Source organism: Pristiophorus japonicus, chromosome 12 (assembly GCF_044704955.1).
Source record: "Pristiophorus japonicus isolate sPriJap1 chromosome 12, sPriJap1.hap1, whole genome shotgun sequence".
Lineage (NCBI taxonomy): Eukaryota > Metazoa > Chordata > Chondrichthyes > Pristiophoridae > Pristiophorus > Pristiophorus japonicus.
Window position 1 is genome coordinate 76698386 of NC_091988.1, and position 23867 is coordinate 76722252.

Consider the following 23867-nt stretch of genomic DNA (forward strand, 5'->3'; position numbering starts at 1 on the left):
GAAACAAAGATTAATTTGTCCTCTTTTCCCCCCCCCCACTCTGCAGAGCAGCTGGCAGCTACATCTAAACAAAGAAGCTTCATGTTTCAAAATTATCAGACAAGGCTGCAAGAGGCGACGCCAACTTGAAGCCAAGAACTACGGTTCAAGTTCCACTCCAGAGACTTGAGCACATAATCCAGGCTGACACTCCCAATACCGAGAGGGGGCTGCATTGTCAGAGGTGCCAGCTTTTGGATGGGATGTTAAACCAAGGCCCGCCTGCCATTTCAGGTGGAAGTAAAAGACCCCATGGCACTAACTCGAAGAGGAGGGAAGTCCTAGCCAACATTTATCCCTCAGCCATCACAAACACATTATCTGGTTATTCGCTTATTCCTGTTTGTGGGATTGGCCGACAAGTTTCCTATTGTTCAACAGTGATTACATTACCCCCACCACAGTTGCATGGCCCCTGCCCTGCGAGCGCCATCGGAGCAGGCCGGGGAGCGGAAGGAGCAGCAAAGCAGCATACCACGCCAGGGAGCATCACGTGCTGGAGCAGGAGAGCAACGGCAGTGAAAAGGGATGTCACCAAGGTCCAAGTCGATGATTGGAGCATGGGCAGGAACAGCAGGAGCAGCGAGATCGGGGCGAAGGAGTGGCAAGAGACTGTAGAGTGAAGTGATCGGGGCCCAAGAGAGGCGCGGGTTCGGGACCCAGAAGAGGCGAGGGCCCTGGGGCAGCACGGGCCAACCCACACTGCGATGTGTGCGTGCACTAGGTCCGTGCAGCAGAGCTGGTCTCCAGTCGTCTTGGTTAATCCTTGCTACTGGAGCAAGACCTAGCCCTTTTGGTGGCTGGTGTGCAACAGTCACCACATGTTAAAAAATCCAAGCACAGGCATCTTCCACCCTTCAAGATTTAGTTTGGGCCTGGAACTTTAGGTCCATCATTGAAACACCTGTGAACTTTTTGACGTGGAAGCAAGTCATCCTCGGTTCGAGGGACTGCCTATGATGATGATGATATTTAAAGAACTTCATTGGGCGTAAAGCATTTGGGACGCCCTGAGGTCGCGATAGTCTGTCTCTCTTTACACGGAACTCTTTTTAAAAAAAAAATATGATTCTATTAATTAGATATCTAGGGACAAAGGTAGCTTCGGTATAAATTCATGAAGAGGGTGTGAGCTTTATCGCCAGTGACTGGTGTCAGGCCAGGCAGATTTGCCAAGCACTCCAATGTTTTATGACAGTGTTTTCCAAATGCACTGTGCTACTTCGTGTTTCCCACAGCAACACAATGCCTCTGGGTATACTTGTACACATGAATTAGGACAGATCCTGTACAACTGTCAGCTTTGAAGCAAGTCATGAGTGTGCAGGTGTTGCATGGAACCCATTAGAAATCCAGTAAATATAAAAACAAAAGATCACAAGATCCAAAAGAAAAATCCCATTTACAGGAAACATCAGTGCCTTCAAACGAGAAAAAAATGAAAGGGGGAGGGAGAGGGTCAACTTAGTATTTTCCATGAGTAAATTCACATCTTTAAAATCAATGTAAATGATGTAGTTACAAAAACTTCTTACTTTGCGATAATCTGGGGCATCATAGATACCGAGGTTGAGGGACAGGGAAATAGTGAGGTCAGATGGAACCTCACCTTGCGGGGGTCACCAGTATTGAGGCAGCGAGAGCTGGTGATACTGCATCTCTTTTAAACAAACCGAGAAAGTGAAGGGGAACAGATATAGCCGTCAAATTCTCATCACGGCTTCTCGCCTCAGAGTCAGAAGGGTTTAAAGTCGCACTCCAGCGACTTGAACATATAATCCAGGTTGACACTCCAGAGGCCCCATCTGGTGGATATTAAAGATTCCGCAGCATTTTTTGAAAAGAGCATGCATTCTCCTGGAGTGCTGGTAAATATTCACACGAAACCAACACTGCCACAAGCAGATTATCCCATTGCTGTTTGTGGAACCTCGCTTTGCAGAAATCGCAACTATTGGCAATGAAACATTTTGGGACGCCCCGAGGCCATGTTTTTTAAATGGCAATTTTTAATTAAATACATAAATCATAATTGATGGTTTCCTTACTAACGCAACGAGCTGCCAGAAGTCCCAAGTTTTATCTCAGTCTGTGCGTGCTTGCTAACCTTGGCTGAGGCAGTGTTAGAGGTACTACACGTTGGTGCGTCTGTCCTCCCAGGGGATTTGCAGGATCTTGTGGCGACATCGTTGGTGGTATTTCTCCAGCGATTTGAGGTGTCTACTGTATATGGTCCATGTCTCTGAGCCATACAGGAGGGTAGGTATCACTACAGCCCTGTAGACCCTGAGTTTGGTGGCAGATTTGAAGACCTGATCTTCGAACACTCTTTTCCTCAGGCAACTGAAGACTGGGCTGGCGCACTGGAGACGGTGCTAAATCTCATCGTCGATGTCTGCCCTTGTTGATAATAGACTCCCGAGGTATGGAAAGCGGTCCACGTTGTCCAGGGCCGCGCCGTGGATCTTGATGACTGGGGGGGGGGTAGTGCTGTGTTGTGGGGTCAGGCTGGTGGAGGACCTTAGTCTTACGGATGTTTAGTGTAAGGCCCATGCTTTCGTACACCTCAGTGAAGATGTTGACTATGACTTGGAGTTCCGTCTGAATGTGCGCAGACGCATGCGCCGTCCCGTCCGCATACTGTAGCTCGACGACAGAGGTTGAACAGGTTCCCACTAGTTCTGTTGTTTAGTTCCACTCCAGCGGAGAGCTTGTTGAGTGTGATGTGGAGCATTGCAGCGAGGAAGATCGACAAGAGGGTTGGCGCGATGACGCAGCCTTGCTTGATCCCGGTCTGCACAAGTATTGGGTCTGTAGTGGATCTGTTGGTCAGGATCACAGCCTGCCTGTCGTTGTGGAGTTAGCATCCTCGAGCAGGCCAACATCCCCAGCATCGAAGCACTGACCACACTCGACCAGCTCTGCTGGACAGGCCACACTGTTCGTATGCTTGACAAGACTCCCAAAGCAAGTGCTCTACTCGGAACTCCTACACAGCAAGCGAACCCAAGGTGGGCAGAGGAAACGTTTCAAAGATACCCTCAAAGCCTCCTTGATAAAATGCAACATCCCCACCGACACCTAGGAGTCCCTGGCCAAAGACTGCCCTAAGTGGAGGAAGTGCATCCGGGAGGGCACCGAGCACCTCGACTCTCATCAAAGAGAGCATGTAGAAACCAAGCGCAGGCAGCGGAAGGAGCATGTGGCAAACCAGTCCCACCCACCCTTTCCTTCAACGACTGTCACACCTATGACAGAGACTGTAATTACCGTATTGGACTGTTCAGTCACCTAAGAACTCAGTTTTAGAGTGGAAGCAAGTCTTCCTTGATTTCGAGGGACTGCCTATGATGATGATGATGATGATGATGATGATGATGGAGGAGGAGGGGTACTACAGCGGAGATCTGGATTGGGAGAGAATCAATCAGCCGTGGTTACCATCAACGTTCCCCCTGGAGGTGCACATGGTCGTGCAGCAATTGGGACATCCCGTGCAGGCAGCTTTCAACAATAACTTGTATTTATATAGCGCCTTTAATGTAGTGAAACTGCCCAAGGCGCTTCACAGGAATATTATGCGATAAAAATTTGACACCGACACATAAAAGTAGAAATTAGTACAGGTGACCAAGTAGGTTTTAAGGAGCGTCTTGAAGGAGGAGAGAGAGATAGAGGCGGAGAGGTTTAAGCAGGGAATTCCAGAGCTTGGGGATAGACAACAGAAGGCACGGCCACCAATGGATGAGCGATTACAATCAGGGATGCTCAGGAAGGCAGAATTATAGAAGCGCAGACATCTTGGTGGGTTGTGGGGCTGTAGGAGATTAGAGAGCTAGGGAGGGGCGAAGCCATGGAGATTTGAAAATAAGGATGAGAATTTTGAAATCGACGTAGGTTGGCGAGCACATGAGTGATGGATGAGCGGGACTTGGTGCACATTGGGACATGGGCAGCCGAGTTTTGGATCCTCTAGTTTACGTAGGGTAGAATGTGGGAGGCCAGCCAGGAGTGCATTGGAATAGTCAAGTCTAGAGGCAACAAAGATGTGGATAAGGGCTTCAGCAGCGGATGGGCTGAGGCAAGGGCAGAGACTGGCGACGTTACGGAGGTGGAAATAAGCAGTCTTAGTTACAAGTTGGAAGAGATGCCGTGCAACAAAATTAAAAGGGGCCACGCACAGAAATAAATTAGAGGGAACATGGGTTACCATTACAGATTGCTTTCCAGCAATCCAGCACTAGAAAATGCCCATACATGGACTTCAGGTGTGTACTGGGTTCAATGTGATGTTCCTCATGGTAGAATAGCGCAAGGCACTGATCATCAAGATTCACTACATGAAGCATGGTCACCTGGAACATATCTTTGTAGGGAGTCAATGCCTTCAGGCAAAGAGAAAAATAGAATTGATTTTTAAAAAATTCTAAATATATAATCGCTGCCAAGTTCGTTATACTAGTCAGTACAGTAAAGCAGACTTAAAATAACTGTCAGCGAGTTAAAAAAATTGATGTTTCATTTTGAAAGTTATTCGAGATATTCATAAATATAGTGGAACATTATTCAAACATATTGACTGAATAGAACCTAATTGCTTTTAAAATAATGCACACCACTTGAATATCAACTCTCAAATTAAACCCTTTCAGATAGAAACACTTGTATTTACACAGACAATCCCCCTTCCACAAAGAGAGCAAACACCAGGCAGAATCGCAGTATGTTGCAATCATTACTGACCGTTCCAGCTCATCTCCCATCAGATCCTCTCCGTCCTCTTCCTCCTCCACCAGTACGTCAGTTCCCAGCAATCCTTCCGATTCATCTTCAAATGGAGGGAGATCTCTTCCCGGGCTGGAAGTCAACGCGTCCCCACGCCGAGGGGTCTGGTTGGGGCTAGTCGCCATGGTGAATGACTCGGAAGAATCCTAAACAGGGGGAGATAAGCAAAATATAAAAATAAAGTGCTTCAAGTTATAACTGATTCGTCCACTCGGCTGTGCAAGATCTTTCATGCCACCAGTACAGTACAAACGAGCCAAAGGTGGCCAGTGAAAACGCTGCAAGGACACCCTCAAAGCTGCCCTGATAAAGTGCAACATCCCCACTGACACTTGGGAGTCCCTGGCCCAAGACCGCCCTAAGTGGAGGAAGTGCATCTAAGAGGGAGCTGAGCACCTCTCAACGACGAGAGCATGCAGAAATCAAGCGCAGACAGCGAAAAAAGCATGCGGCAAACCAGTCCCATTCACCCCCTTACTTCAACGACTATCTGTCCCACCTGTGATAGTCTGTGGCTCTCATATTGGACTGTTCAGCCACCAAAGAACTCACTTCAGGAGTGGAAGCAAGTCTTCCTCGATTCCAAGGGACTGCCTATGATGATGACAGTACAGAAGTGGAATAATCCTGTCAAGTTCTCAAGCTACAATGGGGGAAGACTTCCCTATGCGAGTTGTATTAAAATCATCAAACATTCGTTGCAAGTGGGTCTACGTGTTTGCTAGTTAGTATTAAGCCGAAAGACAGCTGATGCAATTGTCACCAAATTTTCGGCGTAAGCATCAGATCGCACTTTTGACAGTGCAGCAGGCAGCAAACCAACCCAGCAGCAGCTCACCAGACTCACTGAAAGTTGGAATTGCACAGGGCGAACCCTTTACAAGTGCCAATGACTGTACAACTACACTACAACTAGTAGCACTCTTGCCGAGTCAGAAGGTTGAAGTCCTAATCCAGAGACTTGTGCACATAAATCTAGGCTGAAACTCCAGTACAGTGCTGAGGGAGTGCTGCACTGTCAGAGGTGTCATCTTTCAGAAGAGGTGTTAAACCGAGGCCACAACTTCCCTCTCAGGTGGGCACAAAAGGTTGGAGACGTCTGGCAGTTGTGAAAGGTACTACTGTTAAAAATAGTGCTGTGGGATCTTTTACATTCACCTGAGAGCGCTTTACAGCCAGTGAAGTACTTTTGGAGTGTAGTCACTGTTGTAATGTGGGAAAGGCATCAGCCAATTTGCACACAGCAAGCTCCCACAAACAGTGATGTGATAATGATCAGATAATCTGTTTTTGTTTTGTTGAATGTGGGATAAATATTGGCCAGTACAACGGGGATAACTGCCCTGCTCTTCTTCGAAATGTATGGGATCTTTTACGTCCACCTGAGCGCGCAGACTGGGCCTCGGTTTAACGTCTCACCTGAAAGACGGCACCTCCGACAGTACAGCGCTCCCTCAGCACTGCACTGGAAGTCAGCCTAGATTTTGTGTGTTAAAGTCTCTGGAGTGGGACTTAAACCCACAACCTTCTGACTCAGAGAAGTCCCAACTGAGCCGCGTTTGACACTAAAGCAAATTATGTATTTTTAAAAATTGTTTGTGAAACATTCAAGACATTGTCTCATCTTGAAGCTACAAGGCTGATGGTCACTTCGGCCGCGGGGGCACAAATTAACAAGTGTTTCCCTCTCCCGTCCAATTAAAAATATAGCCATCAATTGCTGGCGGGGCTCAGGCCTGGCTCGGTATTGCGGGAGGCCTGCCACTGCTCGGCTTTCACCGGTCGGCTCCGGACACCGGCAGCCGCGAGTGGGGGGGGGGGGGGGGGGGGGGAGGAAGAGGAGGTCGGGGTCTGCAGCAGCACCGCAAAACAAACTTATTTTCTGTCAGATCTTAGTCCGCCGCCCGCCGCGACCATCTCCCCCGGCGCCCCTTCCCTCGCTCTCACTCACCGCCATTGTTTGTCTCTCTCGGCAACAGACGAAAATTTTTCGCGCCAAAACTCCCACCTGACCTACAGATCCCGCCAAATAAATCCCTTGCCGATTAATATGCATGAGCCCTCATGCATATTAATCGGCAAGGCCATGGCTCCGTGATCCGCGGCGTCTTCCTTCTGAATATTAATCAGCACAACGCATGGCGTCACAACAGCCTTGCGCATATTCAATTAGCACGACGTCATCGGCGCCGCGCGAGCACGAAGCGTTACGCTCGGAGCGTCAGAAGGATGGGGCGTACGTATTCCAATTAAAAGTCCGGTTTGTCGCCTCGAATATGCGACGAGCCGATTCCTGTTATTATCTTTAACAGAGTAGAATTAATTTTATAACAAAAAAAGAGACGATAAGTCCATGAATGGAAGGATGATAGCGCGATGATAGCTCGGGTCCCGCCCTCAGAGGCTAGCTATTGGCTGTTGACAGCGTTGCTCTGAAGCCATGTCGTTATCCCATTGGCCAGTTGCCTTGTCAATTAACTTTTCTGTCAGGGATGATCTCCAAATTGCAGAGGAGGTTAACAAAAGAAAAAACTTGCACTGATAGTCACCCTCCACCTTGCTCTGCAGCCTTTGGACTCGGTCGACCACTCCATCCTTCGAAGGATGTGATGGTCTTAGAGAAGGTTTTATAAAAAAGAAAGAAAGACTTGGATGTCGATCGCGTCTTTCACGACCACCGGACATCTATCTACTTCTTAGGTAGTCCCTCGGAACCGAGGATGACTTGCTTCCACACTAAAAATGAGTTCTCAGTTGACTGATGAATCCAATGCGGGACCTACAGTCTCTGTCACAGGTGGGGCAGACGGTGGTTGAAGGGATGGGTGGGTGGGATGCTTTGAATGCCCTGATGTTGATTTTTCTGCGGCCTTGTTTCTGTTGCCGTCGCTGCTTTGGGGCTATATTGATATGATGACGGAGCGGATTAGGCGGTGGTCCGTCCAGCAGTCATCAGCTCCTGTCATGGCATGGGTGATGCGCACGTCATTGTGGTCCCTCGCTCGGACGATGACGTGTCGAGCAGGACCAAGACCTCAAATCTGGCACCAAGCTTATAGTCTACAGGGCAGGAGTGATACCCACCCCCCTCTATGGCTCAGAGACGTGGACCATATACAGTAGACACTTCAAAGTGCTAGAGAAGTACCACCAGCGTTGCCTCCGCAAGATCCTGCAAATCCCCTGAGGACAGACGCACCAACATTAGTGTTCTCGCTCAGGCCAACATCCCCAGTATTGAAGCACTGACCACACTCGACCAGCTCTATTGGACGGGCCACATCGTCTGCATGCCCGACACGAGACTCCCAAAGCAAATGCTCTACTCGGAACTCCTACACGACAAACGGGCCCCAGGAGGGCAGAGAAAACATTTCAAGGATACCCTTAAAGCCTCCTTGATAAAATGTAACATCCCCACTGACTCTTGGGAATCCCTGGCCCAGGACCACTCAAAATCAAGAAGAAGCATTCAGGAAGGCAGTGAACATTTTGAATCTCTTCATCAGGAGCACCCAGAAGGAGCACATGATAACCCAAGCACCCTACCCACCTGTCCCTTCAACCACTGTCTGCCCCACCTGTGGACTCATCAGCTGCCTTCGAACTCATGACAGTGTGGAAGCTAGTCATCCTCAAATCCAATGGATTGCCTAAGAAGACTGATACTAGCATTTAATTCTACATTTATTTAATTAACTGAATTTAAATTCCTTAGCTGCTGTTTCAGGATTTGAACTTACATTTCTAGATTATTAGTCCAGGCCTCTGGATTATTAGTCCAGTAACATTACCACTAAGCTACCATACCCCATGTTTGTTGTGAGTCCTGCCACAAATCCTGCCCTGCCTCCAACTCATTGGCCGCCATCATGGTGTTAATAGACACAATGAAGGTTTAACAGACCTCACATACCCAACTGATCGTTTGATGAGGATGAGCTCTGAGACCAGTTCTCAGCATCTGACTTATCGATCAGAGCACATGGCTTGTGCCTTACAGAACCTCCAGCCCCGTTACTCCATTTTGTAACCAACAGGGTGAGACAACCAGCATGATAACACTCGTTATAACAAGCATATCACCCTATAATTTAAATTGAAGCAATTGAAAAATAACCCTGTATAATTGCCGCTGGACGGAGCTCGCCTTCAATCACGGAGAATTTTCTACTCTTAAAGACTTTCCCAAGGCAGATTGATTTAACAACAACTTGTATTTATATAGCGCATTTAACGTAGTAAAATGTCCCAAGGCGCTTCACAGCAGTGTTATAAGACAAAACAAATAAATTTGACTGAGCTAGATGAGAAGAATTTACGGCACATGACCAAAAGCTTGGTCAAAGAGGCAGATTTTAAGGAGCGTCTTGAAGGAGGAAAGAGAGGTGGAGAGGTTTGGGGAGTGAGTTCCAGAGCTTAGGGCCCAGGCAGCTGAAGGCACAGCCATCAATGGTTGAGCGATTATAATCAGGGATGCTCAAGAGGCAGAATTTGAGGAGTGCAGACATCTCTGGGGGTGCGGAGTTGTGAAGTTGAAGGAGATTATTGAAATAGGGAGGGACGAGGCCATGGAGGGATTTATAAACAAGGATGAGAATTTTGAAATCAAGGCGTTGCGAAACTAGAGCCAATGTAGGTCAGTGAGCACAGGGATGATGGGTGATGGATAACAGATTAATAAGGGGAAACTGAGAGACATAAGCAGATGTTGTGAATCTTTGGAATTCTCCAACCCAGCGGGCTGTGGATGCTCAGTTGTTGAGTATATTCAAGACTGAGATCGATAGATCTTTGGACTCTAAGGGATTTGGAGCTCGGGCGGGAAAGTGAAGTTGAGGTGGAAGATGAACCATGATCTGATTGAATGACGGAACAGGCTAGAGGGGCTGTATGGCCTACTCTTGCTCCTGTTTCTTATGTTCTTAATGCATCGAAGGCATGAGGCACAAAATGTAGTATACCGCCAGTCTGAAAGACACTAGCAAGTTAACAACTAATGATCCTTTGTTAACATTTGTGAGGTACGGTAGTATAGTGGTTATGTTACTGGACTAATAATCCAGAGGCCTAGACTAATGATTAGGAGTCATGAGTTCAAATCCCACCACAACAGCTGGGGAATTTAAATTTAAGTTAACTAAATAAAGCTGGAATAAAAAGTTAGTATCAGTACCATGGAACCACTATATTGTCATAAAAACCCATCTCGTTCACTCATGGAAAATCTGCTGTTCTTCCAGACCCACAGCACTGTGGTTGACTCTTAACTGTCCTCTGAAATGGCAGCTCAGCACCACCTTTTCAAGGGCGATTAGGGATGGGCAATAAATGTTGGACTTGCCAGTGGCACCCATATCCTCTGATTTATTTTTTTTAATTGAATTTAGGGAACATAGTATTTTCCCTTTTAATTACTATATACACAATTGTAATTTTGCACATTAGGCACAATGCAGAACACAAAAAGGAGAAGAAAGATAACAACTACATTTAAAAAAAAAAAGTTTTAATACCCCAAATTCAGATGCGAGGATTTCTACATCTAAATACCACAGCAGGTGGGGATTATTATCCTCTTCACAGTAACACATTAGATGGCATTTTATCCCAGAAGAAACGTCAGGCATAAGGAAGATAGATAGAGACAAGGCAACAGGAAAATCAACATTAATCTCAGTCATTTGCAGTCCTGAATATTATAACAATGCTTTCTAGTGCCAGCCTGTGACACAAGAACACAAGAAATAGGAGCAGGAGTAGGCCATTTGGCCCCTCGAGCTGCTCCGCCATTTAATATGATAATTGGCTGATCTGATCACGGACTCAGTTCCAACTCCCTGCCCGCTTCCCATAACTCTTTATTCCCTTATCGCTCAAAAATCTGTCTATCTCCGCCTTAAATATATTCAATGACCCAGCCTCCACAGCTCTCTGGAGAAGAGAATTCCACAGATTTACAACCCTCTGAGGGAAGAAATTCCTCCTCATCTCAGTTTTAAATGGGCGGCCCCTTATTCTGAGACTATGCCCCCTAGTTTTAGTTTCCCTTATGAGTGGAAATATCCTCTCTGCATCCAGCTTGTCGAACCCTCTCATTATATTATATGTTTCGATAAGATCACCTGTCATTCTTCTGAACTCCAATGAGTACAGTCCCAACCTACTCAACCTATCTTCATAAGTCAACCCCCTCATCTCCGGAATCAACCTAGTGAACCTTCTCTGAACAGCCTCCAATGCAAGTATATCCTTCCTTAAATACGGAGACCAAAACTGTACGCAGTACTCCAGGTGTGGCCTCACCAATATCCTATATATTTGTAGCAGGACTTCTCTGTTTTTATACTCTATCCCCCTTGCAATAAAGGCCAACATTCCATTTGTCTTCCTGATTACTTGCTGTACCTGCATACTAACGTTTTGTGTTTCATGCACAAGGATCCCCAGGTCCCTCTGTACTGCAGCACTTTGCAATATTTCTCCATTTAAATAATAATTTGCTTTTCTCTTTTTTCTGCCAAAGTGGATAACCTCACATTTTCCTACATTATACTTCATCTGCCACATTTTTGCCCACTCACTTAACCTGTCTATATCCCTTTGCAGATTTTTTTGTGTCCTCACAATTTGCTTTCCCACCCATCTTTGCATCATCAGTAAACTTGGCTACATTACACTCGATCCCTTCATCCAAGTCATTAATACAGATTGTAAATAGACTGCACAGCGATATCAGCTTCACTTCCCCTTTAAAACATATTTCTATTTACTGTGCCCATGAGTCACAGAAATTTAGGCAAACTCAGCTATAAACTCCTAATGTATGCTGTTTATCAGAGTATTAATGATTAACCCTTAGACTGCTGACTTAGTTACTTGGTCGGAATTTTAATTGGGAGGCTGGTTGGGAGCGGAGGGGCTCAGAAGCAGTCGGGAAACCTGGGAGAACGGGTTTCCCGCAGGCCATGCTGAATTTACCAACCGGGCCTGATTTGCATCTGAAACCTCTGTTTGCCACCTGCAGCCAGCGCGATGGAGAGGTTGGCTGGCTATGGTTGGATAGACCTGTGGCACTGGACCACAGAAAGGAAGGAGGGAGAGTTTAAGTGGTGGGTGATCGGGGGAGGCAGGACGGAGAGAACCTCGGTGGGGGGTGAGGGAGTGAACATTGGGGACCAGGGGCTGATCGGGGAAGGAGAGGACATCGGGGGCCCACAGCCAGTTAAGTACTTTTGAAGTGTAGTCACTGTTGTAATTAAGGAAACACAGCAGCCAATTTGTGCGCGACAAGCTCCCACAAACAGCAATCGGATCAATGACCAGCTAAGCAGTTTTAGTGATGTGATTCATCTTTCGGACGAGACATTAAACCGAGGTCCTGTCTGCTCTCTCAAGCGGATGTGAAAGATCCCATGGCACCATTTCGAAGAAGAGCAGGAGAGTTATCCCCAGTGCCCTGGCCTATACTTATCTCTCAATCAACATAACAAAAATAGATTATCTGGTCATTATCACATTGCTGTTTTTGGGACGTTGCTGTGCGCAAATTGTCTGCCGCGTTTCCCACATTACAACAGTGACTACACTCCACAAAAGTACTTCATTGGCTGTAAAGCGCTTTGAGACGGCCGATGGTCATGAAAGGCGCTATATAAATGGAAGTTTTTCTTTTTGATTGCGGGATAAATGTTGTCTCGGACACCAGAAAAATTCCCCAACTCTTCGAAATAGCGCCGTGGGATCTTTAACATCCACCTGCGAGAGCAGACTGGGCCTTGGTTTAATGTTTCATCCAAAAGATGGCACCTCTGACAATGCAGCACTCCCTCAGTACTGCACTGAAATGTCGACTCAGATTTTGTGCTCAAGTTTCTGGGGTGGGACATAGATCCATGACTTTCTGACTCAATCAAGAGTGCGACCCACAGAGTCACGGCTGACACTTAACCACCGTGGGGTGAAAACATTTATCCCATCAATCCCGCTCCACCATGTCTGATTATTCTATCACTGACTTCCCTCCCTCACCGTCTATTAATCCAGAGAGCACTAATTTCCTTCCCTGACCTCCCATTAAAAAGAAACTCAAAGCGGTGTTGTTAAATATCTCTGAACCTCCAATCCAGCTTCTCAATAGATATTGACCCAGCTCCTACTAAAAGGTGTCACCGACCCTGAATTAACTTCATTTTCTGGAAGATTGTTTCACACGATGACAAGTTTGAGATAATGTTGAAGGAAATTTCTGATGAGTTTTGTTCATTTTCAGCTGTAATGTGGTGCTGAGACAAACACAAATATTACTGTCATAAACCTCCTCAGGCACCCAAGAACAAACTACATAAAAATTAACTCGTACAGTTTTGGTCTCCTTCCCTAAGGAAGGATATACTTGCCTTAGAGGGAATGTACCAGAGGTTCACTAGACTGATTCCTGGGATGGGGGTAATTGTCCTATGAGGAGAGATTGAGGAGACGAGGCCTATATTCCCTAGAATTTAGAAGAATGAGAGGTGATCTCGTTGAAACATATACAATTCTTACAGGGTAGATGCAGGGAGGATGTTTCCCCTGGCTGGAGAGTCTAGAACCAGGGGACACAGTCTCAGAATAAGGAGTCAGCTATTTAGGACTGAGATTTGGAGAAATGTCTTCAAAGATTTGTGAATCTGTGGGATTCTCTACCCCAGAGGGCTGTGGATGATCAGTCTTTCAGTATATTCAAGACAGAGATTGGTAGATTTTTTGGATATTAAGGTAATCAAGGGAAAGACGATAATGCAGGAAAGTGGACTCGAGTGGAAGATCAGCCATGATCTTATTGAATGGCAGAGCAGGCTCAAAGGGCTGTATGTTCTACACCTGCTCCTAATTCTTATGTTCATATCTTGAGCACTGTGTCCAGTTCTGGTCAGACCCACCTTGAGCACTGTGTCCAGTTCTGGTCAGACCCACCTTGAGCACTGTGTCCAGTTCTGGTCAGACCCACCTTGGGTATGGTGACCAGTTCTGGTCAGACCCACCTTGAGCACTATGTTCAGTTCTGGTCAGACCGCACCTTGAGCACGGTTTCCAGTTCTGGTCAGACCCACCTTGAGCACTGTGTCCAGTTCTGGTCAGACCCACCTTGAGCACTATGTTCAGTTCTGGTCAGACCGCACCTTGAGCATGGTGTCCAGTTCTGGTCAGACCCACCTTGGGTATGGTGTCCAGTTCTGGTCAGACCCACCTTGAGCACTATGTTCAGTTCTGGTCAGAATGCAACTTGAGCACGGTGTCCAGTTCTGGTCAGACCCACCTTGGGTATGGTGTCCAGTTCTGGTCAGACCCACCTTGAGCACTATGTTCAGTTCTGGTCAGACCGCACCTTGAGCACGGTTTCCATTTCTGGTCAGACCCACCTTGAGCACTGTGTCCAGTTCTGGTCAGACTACTTTTTGGAGTGTAGTCACTGTTGTAATGTAGGAAACGTGGCAGCTGATTTGCGTACAGCAAGCTCCCACAAACAACAATGTGATAATGACCAGATAAGTGATGTTTTAGTGATGTTGAATGAGGGATAAATATTGGCTAGGACACCTCTGCTCTTCGAAATAGTGCCATGGGATCTTTTACACCAGAGGTGAGAGTGCTGGGAATTTGGCTCCAATCTGCTTTCGTTCTGGCAAATGTTAGCAACGGCCCATAATCAAACACCGTTTTATGTAGTAGATATGGAAAATAGTATTATTTAATTTGTTTTTTTTTATGGTATGAATTTTGTTTTGTTAGTTGTGCCCCTCTAAAAAAGGGGCACATTTGTTAGATTTTTTGAGTTGATGACACTGGGCAACACAGTTTTGCCTTATGGGTTAACTAAAAGAGGCACACCTTTTTATGGTGTGGGGGTGACAAGGTGGATTGTCAGCAAGGGAATTGGCTATAGGTGTCAGCTGTGGCTCAGTGGCCAGCACTCTCACTTTCAGGCAGAAGGTTGTAGGTTCAAGTCCCAGTCCAGAGACTTGAGCACAAAATCTAGGCTGATGCTCCCAGTGTAGTAGAGTGGGTGCTGCAGAGATGTTGTCTTTTAGCTGAGATATTAAACCCAGGCCCCATCTGCCCTCACAGGTGGAGGTAAAAGATTCCATTTTGAATAAGAGCATGGGAGTTCTATCCGATGTCCTGGTCAATATTTATCCCTCAACCAACAGCACTAAAACATCACTTATCTGGTCATTATCACAACTCTTTTGGTTGGATACCAATAAAACAGTTAAGTCAAGTACCCTCCAATCTGGGGGACACTCCAAACATTTTTCAAGACCCTTTTTTCCTTTTTTTTGTTTTTTGGTTTTTTTTTGTGTTTTTTTGGGCTTTAAAATCATAAATTTTACAAGTGCCCCCTATAAAAGGGGAGGGGGACACTAAAATCCGGCAATTAAAACAAGTTAAACTTTAAAACATATAAAATCAAATTAAAATTTGATTGCTGGGGTGACGATGCCTCCAGTCCCTCCGGTGCCCACATCTCGCAGAAGGCCGCGAGCGTACCGGTGGACACCGCGTGCTCCATCTTCAGGGACACCCTGGCCCGGATGTAGGCGCGGAAGAGAGACAGGCAGTCAGGCTGAACGACCCCCTCGACCGCCCGCTGCCTGGACCGGCAGATGGCACCCTTGGCCGTGCCAGGAGCAGTCCTACGAGGAGGCCCTCGGACCTACCCGCTCCCCTCCGCACAGGGTGCCAAAGAAAGACTTGCATTTTATATAGCACCTTTCACGATCACCAGATATCCCAAAGCACTTTACAGCCAATGAAGTACTTTTAAAATGTAGTCAATTTTGTAATGTTGGAAACACAGGAGTCAATTTGCACAGATCATGTTCCCAAAAACAGCAATGTGATATTGAGCAGATAATCTGTTTTTTTGTAGTGATGCTGATTGAAATAGTGTCATGGGATCTTTAACGTCCACCTGAGAGAGCAGACGGGTCTCGGTTTAACGTCTCAACCAAAAGGCAGCGCCTCTAACAGTGCAACCACACTGGAGTGTCAGCCTGCATTTTTGTGCACAAGTTTCTGGTGTGGGACTTGAACCCACAACCTTCTGTCTCAAAGACGAGGATGCTACCGACTGAGCCACAGCTATTTGAATTGCTCTTTCAAACAGCCGGCACAGGCACAGCCAACAACAAAAACTGTCCCTTGTCCATTTCGGCGGCGATATAGCTGTGCACTTTGGAGACAGTGCCAAAGCTTTGGACGGTGGGGAGGAAGTGGCCGTTCAGCAGGAAACTGTTCCTGTGCAGAGTTTATGTGGAAGGAGGCTGCAGTCAGGTGATTAGCTGAGCCTGTACAAGTCGCATAAAGCAGCCCAGGAGAGAGACAGATAGATAGATAGACATGTTCTGCCTGAGGTGTGGGAGCAAGCTGCTTATCCCATTTTAATTGCTTGGATAGCGCTGCAATCGGTAAGTAGCGATCAGTTTTGTGCGGACTGTGTCACATTGAAACTGACAGAAAATTGACACATTGTCCAATTGTTACACTGTGCCTGTTACATTTTGTATCCATTCTGACTGGGATCCCCTTTCACATAGAACTCGCATCAAATTATTTTGACCCGAATAGTTTTTTTTTTATTGCATTCGTCTCCTTTTCAGCACTGGGAGCTAAGTTATTTTTTTTAGGAAGTATCGACCTTTAGGTTGAACAAGGGAATTTTGGCCTAGACACGAAATTGAAAGGAAAACAAAACCCAAAATCAATGGCTCTCGAAGCAAGCTTAATGTCAGATAATACAAAGGGGAGGGGTGCACATCTTTTTAATAAGGCCATTTATGTATTTAGTCTCTGCGTTAGAATGAAGGTGGATTTTATTTAAGGAGTTCGAATAGGCGGTGTTGCTATTGGATCAACCGGGGGGGGGGGGGGGGATTGTGCAACCCAATGTTACTGATACGTTTATGTGATCATTAAAGGGTGATATGTACAGGAAAACGCGCAGGGTTAGACTGTGTTACAAGACAATGAGGTTCAGCTACGCTCAGAATCCAGTGTTTTAACTTGCTGTTTAGAGAACTCAGATTTGTGCTTTATGTATGTAAGTTTATCAGCTTGGAGGGAGGTTGTAAAATGGATGTGTGGGGGTGTATGTATGTGTGTTAATATATAATACCTGTATATCCCTATTTCCTGTCTGTCTATCTGCATATGTCTTTATATCTGTCAACATACATATTTATACACACACACACACCACAGTTTGCATTTATATAGCACCTTTAAGAACATAAGATTTAGAAGCAGGAGTAGGCGATATGCCCCCTTGAGCCTTCTCTGCCATTCAATAAGATCATGGCTGATCTTTGACCTCAATTCCACTTTCCTGCTCTATCCCAGATCCCTTGATTCCCCTAGAGTCCAAAAATCTATCGCAGTCTTGAATATACTCAACGGCTGAAAATCCACAGCCCTTGAGGCAGAGAATTCCAAAGATTCATGACCTTCGGAGTGAAGAAATTCCTGCTGATCTAAGTCTTAAATGGCCGACCCCTTATCCTGAGACTATGACCCCTAGTTCTAGACTCTCCAGCCAGTGGAAACAGCCTCTCAGCATTTAACATAGAACAATGTCCTAAGGTACTTAACAGAGGGAAAAATTGAACACTGAGCTAAAAGGAGAAATTAGTAGGGGTGACCAAATACCTGGTCAACAAGGTGGGTCTTTAAGTAGCAGAGGGTGATGGAGGGTTTAGGGAGGGAATTCCAGAATGTGGGACCTCGGTAAGGCCACTAACGGTGGGTGGGGGTGAGGGGTGATACACAAGAGGCCAGAGTTGGAGGAGTGGAGAATTTGGAGAGACCTGTAGGGCTGGAGATAGGGAGGTGAGTTGTGGGGGAGAAGGTATTGAGAATTTCAGATTTGAGGCATTGGCTCCCAGAGCCCCAACGTAGATCAGCGAGAAGAGGGATCCGTGAGAATTGGTGTCGGATAGGTTACAGGCATCAGGGTTTTGAATGAGCTGAAATTTGTGGAGGATGGGAGGCCACCACAGGGGAGTGTTGGAATAGTCAAGTGTGGAGATGGCCTGATCCGTGGTTGAGGTAACAAAGGCACATGGACTAAGATTAGGCCGGAGGTGGACAATGTTTTGGAAGTTGAAACGGGCAGTCTTGGTGGGGGAGAGGACATGGGGTTCGAAGCTCAGCTCCAGGCTACGGGTTGATGAAGACATCATGATTACAATGTTTGGTTCAACCTGAAGCTTCTGGAATTGGTGGTAAGGGTATGGCGATGGTTGCGAGGAGCAGAAGATGTTGGCTTCGATCTTCCCAGTGTTTGATTGGAAGAAATTGTTGCTCATCCCAAGACTGGATGTCAAGCAAGCGGTCTGACAGCACAGAGACAGTGGAAGGGTTGACCGTGATGGTGGAGAGCTAATTCTGCATGTCACAGTGTACAGATGGAAGCTGACCCCGTGTCTGAATGGGGCATTTTGTAGATGAAGGGGGACTCCCAGGGTAACAGCGTGGGGGCAGGAAGAAAATCCATTGCTGGCTATGGTCTGGTTATTGACCAATAGGCAAGAGTAGAAGCGAGCAAGTCTGTCTGTTGGGGAGGAGTTAAACTAACATGGCAGGGGGATGGGAACCCATGCAGGGAGACAGAGGGAAATAAAATGGAGGCAGAAACAAAAGATAGAAAGGAGAATAGTAAAAGTGTAGGGCAGAGAAACCCAAGGCAAAAAACAAAAAGGGCCACATTACAGAAAAATTCTAAAGGGGCAAAGTGTGTTAAAAAGACAAGCCTGAAGGCTCTGTGCCTCAATGCGAGGAGTATTCGGAATAAGGTGGACGAATTAACTGCGCAGATAGCAGTTAACGGTTAAGATGTAATTGACATCATGGAGACATGGCTCCAGGGTGACCAAGGCTGGGACCTCAACATCCAAGGTTTTTCAACATTTAGGAAGGATAGACAGAAAGGAAAAGGAGGCGGGGTGGCATTGCTGGTTAAAGAGGAAATTAATACAATAGTTAGTGGGAGTTGTGTACAGACCACCAAACAGTAGTAGTGAGGTTGGGGACAGCATCAAACAAGAAATAAGGGATGTGTGTAATAAAGGTACAGCAGTTATGGGCGACTTTAGTCTACATATTGATTGGGCTAACCAAACTAGTAGCAATGCAGTGGAGGAAGATTTCCTGGAGTGCATTAGGGATGGTTTTCGAGACCAATATGTCGAGGAACCAACTAGAGAGCTGGCCATCCTAGACTGGGTGATGTGTAATGAGAAGGGAGTAATTAGCAATCTTGTTGTGCGAGGCCCCTTGGGGAAGAGTGACCATAATATGGTAGAATTCTTTCTTAAGATGGAGAGTGACACAGTTAATTCGGAAACTAGGGTCCTGAACTTAAGGAAAGGTAACTTCGACGGTATGAGGTGTGAATTGGCTAGAATAGACTGGCAAAGGATACTTAAAGGGTTGATGGTGGATAAGCAATGGCAAACATTTAAAGATCGCATGGATGAACTTCAGCAATTGTACATCCCTGTCTGGAGTAAAAATAAAACGGGGAAGGTGGATCAACCATGGCTAACAAGGGAAATTAAGGATAGTGTTAAAGCCAAGGAAGAAGCATATAAATTGGCTAGAAAAAGCAACAAACCTGAGGACTGGGAGAAATTTAGAATTCAACAGAGGAGGACTAGGGGTTTAATTAAAAGGGGGAAAATAGAGTATGAGAGGAAACTTGCAGGGAACATAAAAACTGACTGCAACAGCTTCTATAAATATGTGAAGAGAAAAAGATTAGTGAAGACAAACGTAGGTCCCTTTCAGTCAGATTCAGGTGAATTTATAATGGGGAACAAAGAAATGGCAGACCAATTGAACAAATACTTCGGTTCTGCCTTCACGAAGGAAGACACAAATAACCTTCCGAATGTACTCTGGGACAGTGGGTCTAGTGAGAAGGAAGAACTAAAGGATATCCTTATTAGGCGGGAAATTGATGGGATTTTAGGCCGATAAATCCCCAGGGCCTGATAGTCTGCATCCCAGAGTACTTAAGGAAGTGGCCCTAGAAATAGTGGATGCATTGGTGATCATTTTCCAACAGTCTATCAACTCTGGGCCTATGGACTGGAGGGTAGCTAATGTAACACCACTTTTTAAAAAAGGAGTGAGAGAGAAAACGGGTAACTATAGACCAGTTAGCCTGACATCAGTAGTGGGGAAAATGTTGGAATCAATCATTAAGGATGAAATAGCAGCGCATTTGGAAAGCAGTGACCGGATCGGACCAAGTCAGCATAGATTTATGAAGGGGAAATAATGCTTGACGAATCTTCTGGAATTTTTTGAGGATATAACTAGCAGAGTGAACAAGGGAGAACCAGTGGATGTGGTGTATTTGGACTTTCAAAAGGTTTTGACAAGGTCCCGCACAAGAGATTGGTGTGCAAAATCAAAGCGCATGGTATTGGGAATAATGTACTGACGTGGATAGAGAACTGGTTGGCAGACAGGAAGCAGAGAGTCGGGATAAACGGGTCCTTTTTCAGAATGGCAGGCAGTGACTAGTGGGGTGCTGCAGGGCTCAGTGCTGGGACTAGCTCTTTACAATATACATTAACGATTTAGAAGAAGGAATTGAGTGTAATATCTCCAAGTTTGCGGATGACACTAAACTGGGTGGTGGTGTGAGCTGTGAGGAGGACGCTAAGAGTTTGCAGGGTGACTTGGACAGGTTAGGTGAGTGGGCAAATGCATGGCAGATGCAGTATAATGTGGATAAATGTGAGGTTATCCATTTTGGGGGCAAAATCACGAAAGCAGAATATTATCTGAATGGCGGCAGATTAGGAAAAAAGGGAGGTGCAACAAGACCTGGTGTCATGGTTCATCAGTCACTGAAAGTGGGCATGCAGGTACAGCAGGTGGTGAAGAAGGCAAATGGTATGTTGGCCTTCATAGCTAGGGGATTTGAGTATAGGAGCAGGGAGGTCTTACTGCAGTTGTACAGGGCCTTAGTGAGGCCTCACCTGGAATATTGTGTATCGTTTTGGTCTCCTAATCTGAGGAAGGACGTTCTTGCTATTGAGGGAATGCTGCGAAGGTTCACCAGACTGATTCCAGGGATGGCTGGACTGTCGTATGAGGAAAGACTGGATTAACTGGGCCTTTATTCACTGGAGTTTAGAAGGATGAGGGGGATCTTGTAGAAACGTATAAGATTCTGATGGGACTGGACAGGTTAGATGCGGGAAGATTGTTCCCGATGTTGGGGAAGTCCAGAACCAGGGGACACAGTCTTAGGATAAGGGGTAGGCCATTTAGGACTGAGATGAGGAGGAACTTCTTCACTGAGAGTTGTTAACCTATGGAATTCCCTGCCGCAGAGCGTTGTTGATGCCAGTTCATTGGATATATTCAAGAGAGAGTTAGATATGGGCCTTACGGCTAAAGGGATCAAGGGATATGGAGAGAGAGCAGGAAAGAGGTACTGAGGGAATGATCAGCCATGATCTTATTGAATGGCGGTGCAGGCTCGAAGGGCCGAATGGTCTACTCCTGCACCTATTTTCTATGTTTCTATGTCTCACTAAGCTGACCAATGGAAGAGAGGCGTTGATGAGGGGTGGTGTGGCCAGTCACATCAAAGGCTGTCGGGTAGAGATAATATACCACATTCACAAACTATGTTATTTGTGACTTTGGCAAGGCTGTTTCAGTGATGTAAATCTTATTGGAGAGATTCAAATATGTTGCAGGAAAGATTGGTGTGGATTTGAGAGGTGTCAACTTATTGAAGGACTTTGGAGAGGAAAGGGAGGTTGGAGATGGGGCGGTAGTTTGCAAGGACAGAGGATAGCATATTTGAGGAGGGTGGGGTGGGGTGATGATGGTTTTGAAATGGAGGGGGACAGTGCCTGAAAATAGGGAGCAATCTAATCTGGTCTTGAGTGCCTGGAAGGGAAGTTGGGTGGCCAGCAGGAATAAGGTCCAGGGAGCAGAGGTGGGTCTCATGGTCATGCTGATCTTGGAGAGGGCAGGAGTGGAGATGGGAGAGAAATTAGGATTCAGGGCTTGGGCATGGTGAACCTGGAGGGAGGTTTGGCTTGCCGGGAAAGGAAGAAGCAGCAGAGGCAGCTGACCGGATGGTCTCAATCCTAATGACAAAGTAGTCCATGAGCTCCTTGCACTTGTTGCTTAGGGTAGAGAATACAGAGGAGAAGGTTTTAAGGAAGTGGTTAGTTGTGGAGCATAACATGAGGGGTTATCTTTGCTCTCTAGAAAAAAAGTAATGCTTTCATTTCTGTAGCACCTTTCACAACCTCCGGATGTCCCAAAACGTTTAACAGTCAATGAAATGTCTTTTTGAAGTGTAGTCACTGTTGTAATGTAGGAAACGCAGCAGTCAGTTCACGCACAGCAAGCTCCCACAATGTGGTAATGACCAGATAATCTGTTTTTGTGATGTTGCATAAGAAATAGAAGCAGGATTAGGCCATTTGGCCCCTTGAGCCTGCTCCGCCATTCAATAAGATCTTTTCTGATCTGATCTTGGCCTTAATGCCACTTCCCTGCCCACTCCCCATAACCCTTGACTCCCCTAGTGTTCAAAAATCTGTTTTTCTCCACCTTTAAATATATTCAATGACCCAGCCTCCACAGCTTTCTGGGGTAGAGAATTCCAAAGATTCACACCCCTCTGAGAGAAGAAATTCCTCCTCATCTCTGATTTAAATGGGCGACCCCTTTTGATGTTGTTGATTGAGAAATAAATATTGGCTTCTTTGAAATAGTGCTCCTGAGAGAGCAGATAGAGCCTAGGTTTAAAGTCTCATCCGAAAGACGGCACCTCCAACAGTACAGTGCTCCCTCAGCACTGCACTGGGAGCGTCAGCCTAGATTTTTGTGCTCAAGTCTCAGAGGTGAGAGTGCTTCCCACGGTGGACGCAATGGCACGACTCCAGGATGATCTTAAAATATTGGGCAGTTTTGGCACTGGACAGAAGTCCAATTGTCCCTTGTGTGATCCAATCAGATCCTGTCGATGGATGGCTAAGTCAGTTGTGTACCAGATATTCAAAAGTCTGTGATCCTTGGACTTGAGGGAGTAAAGATAGGGCAGGAAGGGTTGGCGCGGTGGAGAGAGTAAAGGTTTTTCTGGGAACAATAGATGAAGGTGAGGGAGTGGTTGAGCTGCAGATGTATCGTAGCGAATGGAGGGCCAAAGGATAGGCCATTTGGAGTCTGAAAGTACAGTTGTAAGTGATTTGGGGGAGAGTTTTTTTTTTCCACAGGAATGGACCCAGAATGGAGTGGAGTTGGAAGGACGTGGGGTATGTGAGTAGCGAGAGTTACAAGGGAGTGCTCTGAGATGGCCTTGTCAACAATTGAGGCCAAGCGAGTAGAGAGGCCAGGGGAGATGGCAAGGTCAAGGGGATGGCAGTGAATATGGCTAGGGATGAGTTCAGGGAAGACAGGAGGGCAGTGGATTCAGAGAGGAGGGCAGTGGATTCATAGGAGAGGGCAAGGGGAGCTGAGCTGGAAATTGAAATCACTAGGATGGCCTGTCGCTCAATGCAGAGGCTGAGGGAGGATGCCTTGGGAAGCAACTCTGGGTGAAGCTTGGGGAACACCAGGCAATGAGGATATTAAAGGAGAGGCAAGAGGGGTTCATCATGGTATAAGAGGAGAAAATACTTGGGGAGAGATCAGGTAATATGGTGATAATGGCCTCACCGCCACCAAGTTCAGGCGTAGCACGTGGTGAAAGGCCTAGCTAGCCGGGGAGGCTTTGTTAAGCAGCACGGTATAGCCATGTGAGCCAAGTTGCTAATTGGACAGTTCTTTCAAAAACCCGGCAAAGGCACGATGGGCCGAATGGCCTGCTTCTGTGCTGTATGATTCTATGAAGTTTCAGTGTATCAGAAAGAGTACCCTCTGCTGATCACAATGTAATGACTCTTGCTGGAAAACACGTGCAGACACTGGGTGCAGGCAGAATGGGGCACTGCAGTGATGTTCTCCATGGTTGAATAGGC

At 46.3% G+C, this 23867-nt stretch overlaps 2 protein-coding genes across 4 annotated transcripts in view; one reads left to right on the top strand and one right to left on the bottom strand.

Moving 5' to 3' along the window:
* mcm2 (minichromosome maintenance complex component 2) overlaps positions 1-6869 on the bottom strand; it is a 37201-nt gene extending 30332 nt beyond the window's left edge. The window contains exons 1-2 of the mRNA XM_070895701.1: positions 6776-6869; positions 4783-4970 (exon numbers count right to left, since the gene is read on the bottom strand). Of these exons, the coding sequence (XP_070751802.1) occupies positions 4783-4970; positions 6776-6781 (194 nt within the window). The 5' untranslated portion in view covers positions 6782-6869. The remainder of the gene's footprint in view (positions 1-4782; positions 4971-6775) is intronic.
* Positions 6870-7008: 139 nt separating this feature from the next.
* The window catches only part of tpra1 (transmembrane protein, adipocyte asscociated 1), a 69973-nt gene continuing 53114 nt past the window's right edge, over positions 7009-23867 (top strand). The window contains exon 1 of one of the 3 annotated variants that reach the window (XM_070895704.1): positions 7009-7060. The gene's annotated coding sequence lies outside the window, so the exon portion shown is untranslated. Of the gene's footprint in view, positions 7061-16096; positions 16278-23867 lie in introns of those variants that run through there. The other 2 variants (XM_070895703.1, XM_070895702.1) reach the window with 2 other exon arrangements.